The 12,015-nt window shown below is 54.6% G+C and overlaps 1 protein-coding gene across 3 annotated transcripts in view; it reads left to right on the top strand.

The window, feature by feature from the left end:
* The window catches only part of LOC140399933 (uncharacterized), a 32,876-nt gene that overhangs the window by 12,033 nt on the left and 8,828 nt on the right, over positions 1-12,015 (top strand). The window contains exons 5-10 of one of the 3 annotated variants that reach the window (XM_072489419.1): positions 6,181-6,348; positions 7,403-7,574; positions 9,064-9,171; positions 10,015-10,179; positions 10,438-10,480; positions 10,612-10,740. In XM_072489419.1, the coding sequence (XP_072345520.1) occupies positions 6,181-6,348; positions 7,403-7,574; positions 9,064-9,171; positions 10,015-10,179; positions 10,438-10,455 (631 nt within the window). In that variant the 3' untranslated portion in view covers positions 10,456-10,480; positions 10,612-10,740. Of the gene's footprint in view, positions 1-6,180; positions 6,349-7,402; positions 7,575-9,063; positions 9,172-10,014; positions 10,180-10,437; positions 10,481-10,611; positions 10,741-12,015 lie in introns of those variants that run through there. The other 2 variants (XM_072489420.1, XM_072489418.1) reach the window with 2 other exon arrangements.

Below are 12,015 nucleotides of genomic sequence, written 5' to 3' on the forward strand. Positions count from 1 at the left end.
GACGGGAAGGCAATCTTGCACCATTTTAACACAGGAGTAAAGTGGATTGTTTAAAGCAGCAATCCAAACATTGAAATGCCTGTTTCCAAGTTGTAGGCCCAGCCGTATTTTTAAACAAATATTTTTATTCTCCTTTTTCACATTTTCTCCCGCATTTAGACCCATCAACAATAAACAATAATCAGCAACAAATATGTCAATCCCCATAATAACAACGATCCCACCCTCCCACCAAACCCCCAAACATCAGCCCGCATGTTTACATAAACAAATGACAAAATGGAATCTGGGATTACCTGTAGTCACCCTTAATCTACACAGCCTCCCTCACCCCCCCACCCCCCTCAACTAATGTTCGATGTTATCCAGTTCTTGAAAGTGCATAATAAATAGCGCCCATGAATTGTAAAACCCCTCCGAGCTTCCCCTCAGTTCGAACGTAACCTTCTCAAGGGTCAAGTATTCCAACAGGTCCCCCCCCCACCACGCCAGGGCACTGGGTGGAGAGGCTGCTCTCCATCCCAGCAGGATCCGCCTTTGGGCGATCAACGAGGCGAAGGCTATGATATCTGCCTCCGCTCCCGTTTCCAACCATGGCTGGTCCAACACCCCAAATATGGCCTCCTGGGGACCCGGGTCCAGTTTCACACGCACCACCTTGGAAATTACCTTGAACACCTCCTTCCAGTACTCCCGTAGCTTTGGACAGGACCAAAACATATGAACGTGATTAGCCTTCAGCCCTGACCCCCTGCACAAACTCTCCTCCATTCTGACCCACTGAGAATCAACCCCTCTGACCCAGCTCCGCACCTTCTCCACATTCGCCGCCCAGTAGTAGTACAACAGGTTCGGGAGACCCAAACCCCCTGCCTGCCTTCCCCTCTGTAGCAGCACCTTTCTCACTCTGGCCACCTTCCCTCCCCATATGAATGAGGTAATCCTTCCCTCAATCTCCCTGAAAAAAGACTTTGGCAGGAAAATCGGTAGGCATTGAAAAATAAACAGGAATCGCGGCAACACATTCATTTTAACCGCCTGTTAACGTTTCCACAGCTCTTTTGGAGCACCCAAAACATTTGAGGCTATTGGAAATGCTTTGTTGAAATGTGGATACTTGTTGGGAGACGCAGCTGCCACATTGCGCGCAGCCAGATCCCACAGCAGCAATGTGCTGACGACTCGGGCAGGCGCGGCCTCAATCAGATATCGCGCCTGCGAGACGGCATAAGCGATTGCCGCAGTGCTCCCTCAGCGCTGCCGCTGGGTGTGCCGGCCCCAGATTCTGCGCTCGAGTTGGCGGGGGGGGGGGGGGCTTGCCAGATCGGCTTTCACTCTCCCCACCAAACTAGTGATGTTGTACCTGCGAAAGACCCAAATACCCGCAGTACTCCAATATTGACGCACTTGGTTCCGACACATACAGCAGCAAGTCGTCGGCATATAAGGACACCCTATGCTCTATCCCCCCCCCCCCCCCGCACTATTCCTTTCCATGCTCCCGAACTTCTCAATGCGATGGCCAACGGCTCGATCGCAAGTGCAAACAGCAGGGGGGGGGACATAGGACATCCCTGTCTCGTCCCACGGTGGAGAGAAAAGTATCTCGAACTGATATTATTTGTGCGGACACTCGCCTTCGGCTCCTTATATAATAGCTTTTCACAGTTCACAAACCTTGGTCCAATCCCAAACCGCTCCAGCACTGCCATCAGGCACCCCCATTCTACCCGATCAAACGCCTTCTCGGCGTCCAATGCCGCAACTACCTCTGTTTCCTTCCCTTCCGCCGGTGCCATAACAACGTTCAAACCCCTCCTAATGTTCGAAAACAGCTGCCTCCCTTTCACGAACCCCGTCTGATCCTCCCCTATCACCTTCGGGAGGCACTCCTCCAGCCTACCCGCCAGTACCTTCGCCAACACTTTTACATCCACATTCAGAAGTGATCTGGGCTGATACGACCCACACTCCGTCGGATCCTTATCTTTTTTTAGCAACAGTGAGATGGATGCCTGCCCCAAGGTTTGCGGCAACACCCCCTTCCCTATCGCCTCCTCAAACATCCCCACCATCAGGGGTGCCAACCTATCCTTAAATTTTTTATAATATTCCACCAGAAACCCATCCAGCCCTGCCACCTTCCCCGACTGCATCCTCCCAATCGCATCCTTTATCTCCTGCTCCACTATTGCTCCTTCTAATGTAGCCCTGTCCCCCTCCCCTAGCCTCGGGTACTCCAGCCCATCTAGAAATTGCTGCATCTCACGGTCTCCCCGGGTGGCTCTGACTTGTACAACCTCTCATAAAATGCCTCAAAAACCTTGTTAATCAGCACTGGAGCCACCACCACCTTCCCTGCCTTATCCTTCACCTGAAGAATTTCCCTTGCCGCTGCCTCCCTCCGGAGCTGACCTGCTAACATATGCCTTATCTCCATGTTCATAGACTGCACCCCTTGCTCGTCTCAGTTGGCGCACCGTCTTCTTGGTGGACAGTCGGTCGAAGTGCGCCTGTAGTTCCTTCCTCTTTTCCAGCTTCGCCGGGTCCCCATCCTCTGCATACCTCCTATCTACCTCCAACATCTCATCTATTACCCTCTGCCGCTCCAACCTCTCCTCTTTATCCACCCTGGCCTTAAACAAAATTACCTCACCCCTCACCACCACCTTTAGAGCCTCCCAGACAACTGCCTTCGACACCTCACCCGTACAGTTGAAACCTACATATTCCTTAATTACATTTTCAATTTTCTCACAGAACACTTGGTCCCCCAAAAGCCCCACATCCAGTTTCCACCCCGGTCTCTGCGCTGCCCCCTTCTCCAGCACCATATCCACCCAATGTGGAGCGTGATCTGACACTGCAATTGCAGAGTATTCCGACCCATTGACTCCAGCCAGCAAAGCCTTCCCCACCACAAAAAAGTCGATCTGCGAGTATACCTTGTGGACTGCTGAGAAAAACGAGTGCTCCCATTCCCTTGGGTGCAGGAACCTCCAAGGGTCCACCCCTCCCATTTCCACCATTAGCCCAGCCAGCGCCTTCGCCCCCCCCCCCCGATGGGACCGGCCAGCGCGGCCGTGATCTGTCCAACCATGGCTCCTGCACCAAGTTCCAGTCCCCCCCCCACAATCAGCTCATGCGTGTCCAAGTCGGGAATAGCCCCAAACACCTTCCTCGCGAATCCCACATCGTCCCAATTGGGACCGTATACACTTAACAGCGCCACTAATCTCCCCTCCAGCGCCCCTGCCACAATCACATATCTACCCCCCTGATCTGCCGCCTTCTCCATCTGGAAGCGTACCCTTTTGCTGACCAACACCGCTACCCCTCGAGCCCTTCCATCAAATCCGGAATGAAACACTTGGCTAACCCAGCCCTTTTTAAGTCTCAACTGGTCCTTCACCCTCAAGTGAGTCTCCTGCAGCATTGCTACATCGGCTTTCAAACTTTTAAGATGTGCAAGCATCCTTGACCGGACCTCCTAGCCCTCTCACGTTCCACGTGACTATCCTTACTGGGAGTCTCTCCCCCCCACCTTTCTTATCCACCATCACCATACCACCGGGCCCTGCCCCATAAGCCTGACCCACCCCTGTCCATTGTTAACATTGAAACCCCCCCCCCCCCCCCCTTCCCAAGAACCCCCCCCCTACAAAAACATCCCCCAACATCCATCCCTCCACCCCCTCTTGCTCGCCTCGTAGGCCCATTGAAGCCTGCTATCCAGGCTCCAGCGTCCGCAGCCCTCCTCTCACCTCACTCCCGTTCACTAACTGACTCTAGTTAGCTAGCGCAGGTGGCTCCCCCCGCAAGACCCCTCGCCCCCTTCCACCCAGTCCCAGAGAAAGAAGCACCAAAACAAACCCAACAATCCAACCCCTACAATTCACTCACATAACATTTAACCGTCGCAACACAGAACGCCATTAACTTGAACTCTGTAACAATGCACAGAGAAGTAAATTTCAATACAAATCAGTAAAAAGAAAGTTGTAACATTTGTACATTTTCCAGCCGCTCAAACACAGTCCACAGCCTCTCTTCCAGTTCCGCTCTTCACGTCTGTCCCAAGCCTTCTGCCCTCACGAACGCCTCAGCCGCTTCCGCTGTCTCAAAATAAAAGTCTTTGGCGTTATATGTTACTCTCACTTCGCCGGGTACACCACACCAAATCGCACCCCCTTGTACAAAGCCGCCTTCACTCGTCCAAACGCCGCTCGTCTTTTTGCCAACTCCACCGTCAAGTCCTGGTAGATCCGAACCGCAGTACCATCCCACAGCACGCTCCTGCTTCACCCAGCTTAATACCTTCTCCTTCATGCAAAACTTATGGAAGCAGATAATTACTGCCCTTGGCGGCTCGTTCACTTTGGGCTTTGGCCTTAATGACCGATGAGCTCGGTCTAGCTCGTACAGGGTGGGGTTCTCGCCCTCCCCCATCAGCTCCGCCAACTTCTTAGCGAAGTATTGCGTTGGCCTTGGGCCCTCTGTCCCTTCGGGCAAGCCCACAATCATCAAATTGTGCCGCCTTGAGCGGTTTTCCAAGTCTTCCAGCTTTGCTCGGAGCCCTCTGTTAACCTCCACCACCCTCCGCAGCTCGTCTCCCATCGTTGTGACCTGGTCGCTGTGTCGTGTCACGGCCTCCTCCACCTCCTTCATCTTCTCGCCCTGCTCTCTCACCTCGGCCGATGCCTTTGCCACCTCCACCTTCATCGGGCCGATTGCCTCCTCCACCAATGACCTCAACACGACCGCCGTCTCTTTCCTCAAGGCCTCCATGTGCCTCGCAAACTGTTTTTCCAGCTCCACCACCATCACCTCGGCCATCTTCTCCACCGTAAGTAGTGCGGCCCCGCCTTGCAGTTCAGCTTCCGCCATCCTGTCAACACTTTTGCTCGTCTTCTCCTTCGGCGGTGAACCCGCGTTTCCTCCTTTCTTCGATGCTGCTCTTCGCATCCTTTAGCGGCTTATTGTTTTTTATCTTCTTTCTTTTCTCCTCTCTCCCCCGTCACCCTCCTGTCCTTCATCAATCTGACATTCTTTTTTTGAATTTTAAAAAAAAAGGGGAGAGAAACAAAAACTTTCACCAAACTTCCTTAAACCGTCTTTCTTTCTCCTCTGCATTCACCCAGAGCTCTCCTGGGACCAGGCTTCAACCTTCTTTCTTCCTACGTGGGAGCCATCTGACGTGGAGCACCGTCCCTACATGGCCCCCTGACCTCGGGCCTGCTACCTCGGCCTCCTCGTAGCTCCTTCCCCCGCTGCTCTAACCTGCCGCACCGGGCCCAGTGCCTCAGCCCCCGCTGCCCGACACCCGCGCAGGGTTCTTCGCCGGTTTTTAAACTGGCCCCGCTGGCTGCTCGTGACGGCCCCAAAGGCTGACGATAGTCGGGGAGTGCGTGAGGACTCGGGGATTTCCCCGAAATCGCCACGAATGGCGGCCACCGGCGGGAGCTCTTGTTGCTGCGGCCGCCGTCCTGCTCGCCCACGCCACCGGAAGTCGGCCCAGCCGTATTTGACATGCCTCAATTTGTGAATTGTTTAAACAATGCTTTGACAATAATCTGATATAATTACGAGTGGGTCTGGTCGCGATGAGAGTCTGGTGCCCCGTGTTGTTTGAACGTCGACAGTGGAAGTGTAATTATTTTTTTTAAAAATAAATTTAGCGTACCCAATTATTTTTTTCCCCCAAGTAAGGGGCAATTTAGCGTGGCCAATCCACCTAGCCCTGCACATCTTTGGGTTGTGGGGGCGAAACCCACGCAGACACGGGGAGAATTGTGCAAACTCCACACGGACAGTGACCCAGAGCCGGGGCCGAACCTGGGACCTCGGCGCCGTGAGGCAACAGTGCTAACCCACTGCGCCACCATGCTGCCCTAGGAAGTGTAATTATTTTAACCATTTTCCTGCCATCGTCTGCGGTTATAAAATATTTTTTTTATATCATAAGACCAGCTTCGGCATGCATGCATTTCGTGCCTTCAGGCGCAGCGGACTTACGTCAGTGCGCACGTGCGTTGGCAGGAGACGTCCGTTGCACGATGCTCCTGATGGGGAGGATTGTTGGCCGCTCCCTCTAGCCTCTGTGTAGCGCTCAACTCTTGATCTGTGGCATTGGGTTCTTCCTGATGAGTAGGGCTGGCTCTTTTGTTTTTGTTCCTGCAGCGTGTTTGAAATGGCCTTGGCTGCCGCCGGGACCGATTTCCGGTCTGACCGGCTCTGGGACCTGTACGTCAACTGGGAGAAGGAGCAGGGGCAGCTGAAGTCTGTGACTGCCATCTACGAACGGGTGCTGTTGATCCCCACTCAACTCTACAGTCACCACTTTGAGAAGTGAGTTTTGGGGGGGGGGGGGGGGGGGGGGGGTTTGTGCCAAACTTAATGCAGACAATCTGAAATGTGGCACCAAAAAAAACAGGTTCAAAACCGGGGGCGGTGTGAGATCCCTCGGAAATCCCTCTCCGACCTCCTGTCGGCCATCAAAACTAGTCCAGAACATAGCACCGACCCCGAGTTCTATGTCGTAGCTGCCTTTCTTGCAAGGTGACCTCCAGTTCGCACCTGAGACTGTATAATGTGGCAGTGGGACTGGCGCGGAGGCCCGGACTGGCTAAATAAAGGACATGCCTGCACAATATCGGTGAACCGGTTGGGTTGTCACCACCGGTATCGGTGCTGTTGAAGCCATGGCACGAAAGTTGTCCAGGGCATTGCAAGCTCCTGATGGCCATTCGCAGGCCCCCTGCCTGCGGACGGTCCAGCTTGGTGGCGGTGCCCTCTGTTGAGACTGGCAGTCCCTGCACGTGAAGAATGGCTGCTTGGGCAAGATGCCGGAGACCCCCCCCCCCTCTCCGGCCAACTCTCCCTTGTAGGGTGGTATCCGAGTGAGAGTCGGTGACTCCAGGAGTGACCAGCGTCTCTTAACATGACTAACGCAGTGAAAGCTCCCAAGGCTGTTTACACGGAGTGGTCATCTACTAGGCATTGACACGAGGGCAGGTGGACGCTTTAGTCCAAGGAACATCCTTAAAGAAGAGACCTTTAGGGAAGGAATTCCAGAGCTTCACACCCAGGCAGCAGCACCAGTGGTGAACCGTGCGAGTGGCCAGGAATGTATCTGGGGAACGCCAGCGTGTGGCGGGGTAGCCGAGATGGGGAAGGGCGAGGCCACGGAGGGGTTTGAATACGAGGGTGAGAATTTTAGAGTCGGGCCATCGCCAGCCCAGGCGATGGTGTGGGTCAGCGAGCTGGGGGCGGGCGAAGAAAGGGGTAAGCGGGGACTAGGGACAGCACGAAAGGGGGGGGCGGGAGCGCAACTTGCCTGAAAAGGGGGCAGTATTGCCTAAACGGGAGCCGCACTCTAACTCCAGGTCTCTCTGTCGCGCAGGTTTAAGGAGCACGTGCAGAACTACTCGCCAAAGGACATACTGTCCACCGACGAATTCCTCCGGCTCAGGTCCGAGGTCGTGACCAGCCTGACGGCGGCCGAGGCGGAATTCGACGAGGGTCCACCCGGCGACGACCCTCCCCCCGGAGTGGGGACCACCGACGAGGAGAAGGTGATCCGTTAGCGACCCCCCCCCCCCCGTTACCTGGGAGTCATTCGCCCAGCTGGACTTTGCTTGTCCAGAGGGACCCTCGTTTTTAACCTGCCTATTAGTGCCGAGGCTGATCCCAGAAACTGCCACCCTGGGACTGATGCGTTAGTCCTTGCGGGAACGGGAGGCAGAATTGGCTAATTGTGATTGCCTGTTACCTGCTGTGTGTGTGGGGCACGGGGGGGGGGAAGAGAGAGAGAGAGAGAGATGTGATTGTGTGAATGCCTAGCAGGCGAATGTGGTCACGGAGCCTGCCTTGGAAATCACTCGAGCGGTGATTCGGTACTCGATTGAGGCACAGAGGGACCTGCCCTCTTCAAGACAAATGTGTAAAATGGCCACCAATCGCCCTGTACTATCTCTGGGCCAGCAGCAGTCACAACCAGTGTTTTTGGGTTGGGTGGGCTTTGTGCCAGTCCTGACCAGAACATTGAGCAGAGGATCAGCCCCTCCAAGCCTGCGCCAATCATGATGCCCGCCTGAACTAAAATCCGCCTACACTTCCGGGGTCCGTATCCCTCTATTCCCACCCTATTCGTGTATTTGCCTCTCACACGTCGCTATCGTACCTGCTTCCACCACCTCTCCCAGCAGCGGATTCCAGGCACTCCCTACCCACTGTGTAAAAATACTTTCCTCACGCATCTCCTTTAAACTTTCCCCCCTCGCACCATAACCTTATGTCCCCTAGTAATTGACCTTTCCACCATGGGAAGAAAACTGACTATCCACTCGGTCCACGCCCCTCCCGATCTTATAAACCTTTTTCAGATTGCCCCATAACCTCCGTCGTTCCAGTGAGAACAATCCCGAGTTTATCCAGTCTCTCCTAATAGCTTTTCCCCAGGGTAGAGGGGTCAATTACTAGGGGGGCATAGGTTTAAGGTGCGAGGGGCAAGGTTTAGAGGAGATGTACGAGGCAAGTTTTTTTACACAGAGGGTGCCTGTAACTCGCTGCCGGAGGAGGTGGTGGAAGCAGGGACGATAGTGACGTTTAAGGGGCATCTTGACAAATACATGAATAGGATGGGAATAGAGGGATACGGACCCAGGAAGTGTAGAAGATTGTAGTTTAGTCGGGCAGCATGGTCGGCACGGGCTTGGAGGGCCGAAGGGCCTGTTCCTGTGCTGTACATTTCTTTGTTCTTGTTCTTTGACACTGGGGCTGTGCTGTGGACATTAAGTTCCCTCACCGAGTGTTTAATTCCATCCACTCCTCCGCTTCCTCATGAACATGTTGGCCATACCGGGGAGGGCGGGGCGTTCTGTGCCATGAGCTCATGTAGCTGTTACGTTACACAGACCCACAGTGCAGCGAACGTGATTCAGGAGGGCAGGTTTATTCATCTGTTATTTATATTTGTGCGGGAACCGTTTTGTGCCTTCAAGTGCCAGTTCTCCTTGCTGATATTTCTTTCTTCATCATGCACCCCCCTCACCCCCGCCCCAGGCCGACACGGAGTTGGAGAAGATCCGAGCCCACCTGGTGACCACTCGGCACGAGCTGTACCTACTGAATGAGGAGGAAGTCAGCAAGAGGTGGAATTTCGAGGAGGCGGTAAGTTTGAATCGGTGCATCCCTGCCCTTCCCACTGTCCGGCGTATAACCTGCTTTAGCAGCAAGCTGCGCCGCTGTATTGAAAGCAGGGCTGTGGTGCAATGAGCTCGCAAGGCGGGTAAAGATGGGAAGAGCGGCCTGCGCTGTGTTGTACGTCTCGCTGTAAAGAAAGAATCCCTTCCCCCACATAAGCAACCGCTCCACCATTCGGCCTGTACTACAGGCCAATCCTCCGGTGCCAGTGCTGAGGAAGTGCTGCACTCTCTGGAGGCGCAGCCGTTCAGATATCAGAGGCCCTGTCTGCCGTTCAAGAGAGGGCGGGGGTGGCTTTGTAGAGTGACTTCAAAGGAGGAGAGGGAAGCGGAGGAGATATAAGCGGGGAATTGCTGAGTTCAGGGCCCAGACCGCTGGAGGGCAGCACAGTGGTCAGCGCACCTGCCATGCCGGGGACCGATTCCAGCCTTGGGTCACGTTCTCCCCGTGTCTGCGTGGGTCTCCTCCCACAGTCCAAAGACGTGCAGGTGAGGTGGATTGGCCGTGCTAAAATTTCCTCTCGGTGCCCCCCAAAAATCGTGCGGGTTAGGTTAAGGGGTTATTGGGATAGGGGCGGTGGAGCGAGCTTGGGTGGAGTACTCGGAGGGGCGGCGCAGACTCGCTGGGCCGAATGGCTGCTGCCTGCACTGTAGGGATTCTCAGACCCGGTCAACAGAGGAGCAGTTCAAATCGGTGAGGGGTTGGGGGGGGGGGGGTGCGGATATCTCGGTTTCTCTCACCCTCGCTTACAGTGGGGTTTTGTCACCTATGGCCACTCCTGTCGCCCTCTTTTTTACCCCCCCCTCCCAGATCAAGCGGCCGTACTTCCACGTCAAGCCCCTCGAGCGAGTGCAGCTGAAAAACTGGAAGGACTACCTGGATTTCGAGATCGCCAGCGGCACCAACGAGCGGGTTCTGGTATTGTTCGAGCGCTGTATGATCGCCTGTGCTCTGTACGAGGACTTCTGGATCAAGGTGAACCCCCCCTTCTCAGAAGCCCAGCGCCCGGGATGCAGATCCCAGCGTTCCTGCCGATCGTACCCGATCGGCGGCTTCTCTCTCTTTCCCCCCCCCCTTTTTTTAATTTTTGTGTTTGTTGATTTTTTTTGTTTTATTTGCAAGCGTTCCAACAACAAAAAAGAATTTCACGTTTTTACTTTTGATGATCTGACTTCTAACATAATCTTTTAATTCCATTGCTGTTTTATCTGCACGTGTTGCTTCAAACTAAAGAAGTTAAGGGATTGCTGAAGAAATGTGTAAGCGTGTTATCACTGTGAGTGCCCCCTCCAGTTCTCAATAAGCAGTATACCATGATGTCTTTTATTTTTTAACACGGCGCCGTGCGCGTCGGGCCCACTTGATCCTGCTTTCCTTCATCCCTCTCTGGCCTCCTTCTGCCCGCAGTACGCCAAGTACCTGGAGAACCACAGCGTGGAGGGGGTCCGCAACGTGTTCCAGAGGGCCTGCATGGTCCACCTGCCCAAGAAGCCCACCCTGCACCTGCTGTGGGCGGCCTTCGAGGAGCAGCAAGGTAAGAGGGCGGCCCTCCGCCGCCGGTCGATCGATCGCGCGCGCGCTCCAGGGCCAGACAAGGAAAATGAGCCACCCCCCTCGTTTAAAAAGCATCTGAATCCTGGTTGCTGAGATTGTGTGCGTGAGATTGGAGGAGTGGGCGTCTGGTTTTGAGGCCCTCGCACGGGGGGGTAGTCTTCACGCCGTGCGTTAACCCCCCTCCCTCGTGTGGGACAACCCCAGCATTTGACCGGAAGGAGTGCCGCTTCGGAGTGGGTTGGCGAGTTTTAGATTCACGCGGCGCAGTAACGTACTCAGCGAGGGCTGGGTTGTACGGTGCAGGGCAGATTGCAAAATTGGTTTCAACAAATGTCTGGCCATTAGTGAGCCACCACGGTGGATAGCACTGTGGCTTCACCGCTCCAGGGTCCCAGGTTCGATTCCCCGCTGGGTCACTGTCTGTGCAGAGTCTGCACGTTCTCCCCGTGTCTGCGTGAGTTTCCTCCGGGTGCTCCGGTTTCCTCCCACAAGTCCCGAAAGACGTGCTTGTTTGGTGAATTGGACATTCTGAATTCTCCCACCGTGTACTTGAACAGGCGCCGGAATGTGGCGACGAGGGGATTTTCACAGGACCTTCATTGCAGTGTTAACGGAAGCCTAATTGTGGCAATAAAGATTATTTTTAAAAGCTGCAGACTGTCGTTTGAAACCCCCACTGATAGCCCCCCCTCCATACTTATTTGACTGTTAAAATAAACCACTGCGGTGACATTGATAACCAATAGTGTGCCTTGTCCACGAATACAATTAATTTTTAATGAGTGGCAGAATCTCAGGAATAGGACAGCTCGGCTTATTTTTTATTCATGGGATGTGGGCATTGCTGACTGGACCAGTATTTATCGCCCATTCCTAATTGCCCCCCGAGAAGGTGGTGGGTGAGCCACCTTGAACCCGCTGCGGTCCTGTGTGGTGTAGGTACACCCACAGTGCTGTTAGGGAGGGAGTTCGCAGGATTGTGACCCCGGCCGCAGTGAAGGAACGGCCGATATATTTCCGAGTCGGGATGGCGAGCGGCTCGGAGGGGGGGAACTTGCAGGCGGGGGTGTTCCCCGTGCGTCTGCTGCCCTCGTCCTTCTAGACGGTAGAGGTGGCGGGTTTGGAAGGTGCTGTCGAAGGAGCCTTGGTGAGTTCCTTCACGATGCAAGTGGTGACCTGGCGCCGAGAGTCCCAGAGCTGTGCTGGGTACTGAGTATTAACCCCAGGGGCTGGTTTAGCACACTGGGCTAAGTAGCT

Source organism: Scyliorhinus torazame, chromosome 24 (assembly GCF_047496885.1).
Source record: "Scyliorhinus torazame isolate Kashiwa2021f chromosome 24, sScyTor2.1, whole genome shotgun sequence".
NCBI lineage: Eukaryota > Metazoa > Chordata > Chondrichthyes > Carcharhiniformes > Scyliorhinidae > Scyliorhinus > Scyliorhinus torazame.